Here is a 2,169-nt window from a genome sequence, read left to right on the forward strand (position 1 = left end):
CACACCCCACACACCACAGCCCCCCTGTACACGGGCGGTGCCACACCCCACACCCCACACACCACAGCCCCCCTGTACACGGGCGGTGCCACACCACACCCCACACCCCACACACCACAGCCCCCCTGTACATGGGTGGTGCCACGCCACGCCATGGCTCTTTGATGCTTATTGTTACCTGTCATCGGCCTAGCACTCCCCCTCCACCTTACCCCCTCAAAACTGGACTAAAGACTGAGCGCAGGTGTCTCTTCCCCTGGCTCTGCTCCTCTGGGTAGGCATTTTAAGGGTCCCCTGAGGTCCCCCGTGTGGGCATCCTGGGCCTGCTCCCCCTGAGGCCTTGTCCCCAGCTTACCGGCCTTCTCTGCTCTCCCTTCCAGTGCTACAAGGAGAGTTGCTTGGAGATCCCTGGCCCTGCAGGCCCCAAGGGCTACCGTGGGCAGAAGGTAAGCTGCCAGAGGACACGGGCTGCACTTCCCAGAAGCCCCTGCCCGAGCCTCCGTCTTCCCAGAAGCCCCTGCCCGAGCCCCCGCCTTCCCAGAAGCCCCTGCCCGAGCCCCCGCCTTCCCAGAAGCCCCTGCCCGAGCCCCCGCCTTCCCAGAAGCCCCTGCCCGAGCCCGTCTCCGGCTAGCTGTACGTTGGCTGATCTCAGCACTTCCAACCCTGGAGAATCCAAAATTCAGACTTTACATACTTCTTCTCAAGTGGCATTTTGAGAATAGTAAGGACTTGTTTTAAATTATTAGGCTAGGGCTGGGAAGGTGGCTCAGTGGTAGAGCGCTTGCCTTGCATGCATGAGGTCCTGAGTTCAATTCCTCAGCACCACATAAGCAGAAAAAGCCTGAAGTGGTGCTGTGGCTCAAGTGGTAGAGCGCTAGCCTTGAGCTGAAGAGCTGAGGGACAGCGCCCAGGCCCAGAGTTCAGGCCCCACGGCCGACAAAAAAAAAAAAATTATTAGGCTACACCACTGAAAGAGTGTGGAAAGCAGAGTTGCTCCAGTGTGTCCATAAAACACCAGGTGCATTTCATAACGTAAGGCACCGCTTGGGAGCTAACTACATAGCAGGTTTTAGAGAAGCTGCGTTCTCTAAACTTTGCTACCAGACTGTGTGAGACTGTCAAAAACTACAAAGAAAGGTAGAGAAGGGGAAGGAACTGACAGAGGAAGTTACTACAAAGTAGTCTCATGCTTCTTTTCCCCAAAGAGTGCTCAGTCCGCTAGGTGTCCACATGAGCCATCTCCAGCCACCTGCCTCTCCCCACCGCCGCCCCGGCTTCCCTAGCTCTGGCTGCAGGCAGGGTCCACCCTACACAGCTGGGAATGAATCTGCCTCTTGGGGCAGCCTTGGCCAGCCACAGCAAAGCAGGTGTTGGAGGGAAGATGCCCAGGGACCCAGAGCAGGGCACAGCCCTGAGACCTGGGGATCCTCACTCTGTCCCTCCATGGCCTCCCTCCATTCTCCTCTGACCTCTTCATTCTTCCCCTCTCCTTTGTCCCTCACCTTTATTTAGCACAATACTGTATTACACAGGTTGAAGCTGTGTTCCCAAGTCTAATCTCTGAAGTGTCTTCTGTGGCCCCCTTCTCTCTGAGGAGAGCTGATGTTGCGGTCACTAGCAGGTGGTCTTGGTGGAGCACCGGGGCTGCAGTTCCTCTGTGGACAGCTGCTGGCTCAGGCCCCGCAGGACACCTCTGCCTGGAGCCTGGTGCCCTGGGGCTGGGCGGAGTGTGGAAAACTGCCCACTAGGGTCCAGAGAACCGAGAAGAAGTGAGACCAGATCTCACTAGAGCTGGGCCTGCCTGGCGGCTCAGCCAGCTCCAGGGTGTCCCCATCCGGGAGGGCCCTGCAGTTGTGCCAGACTGCCCCGCAGCCCTGCCAGGCTGCCCCGCGGCCGTGCCAGGCTGCCCCGCGGCTGTGCCAGGCTGCCCCGGGGCCCTGCCAGGCAAACCCGTGGCCCTGCCCCGCAGCCCTGCCAGGCTGCCCCGGGGCCCTGTCAGGCTGCCCTGCGGCCTCCCTCTCAGAAGAGCTGTCTGGCAGTACCCTGGTCAGCCACCCTTCCACTCTGCCTCAGCCCCTTGTGACTGTCCTCTGCTTTTAGGGTGCCAAGGGCAACATGGGTGAGCCAGGAGAGCCTGGACAGAAGGGGCGACAGGTAAGGCTCCCACCC

At 59.9% G+C, this 2,169-nt stretch overlaps 1 protein-coding gene across 2 annotated transcripts in view; it reads left to right on the forward strand.

The window, feature by feature from the left end:
- The window catches only part of Col6a2 (collagen, type VI, alpha 2), a 33,588-nt gene that overhangs the window by 15,268 nt on the left and 16,151 nt on the right, over window positions 1-2,169 (forward strand). For both annotated transcript variants that reach the window (XM_013032928.1, XM_013032929.1), the window contains exons 5-6: window positions 381-446; window positions 2,101-2,154. In XM_013032928.1, coding sequence (XP_012888382.1) covers window positions 381-446; window positions 2,101-2,154 — 120 coding nt within the window. The remainder of the gene's footprint in view (window positions 1-380; window positions 447-2,100; window positions 2,155-2,169) is intronic.

The sequence above is a fragment of the Dipodomys ordii genome, unplaced genomic scaffold (assembly GCF_000151885.1).
Source record: "Dipodomys ordii isolate 6190 unplaced genomic scaffold, Dord_2.0 Scaffold159, whole genome shotgun sequence".
NCBI classification, from domain to species: domain Eukaryota; kingdom Metazoa; phylum Chordata; class Mammalia; order Rodentia; family Heteromyidae; genus Dipodomys; species Dipodomys ordii.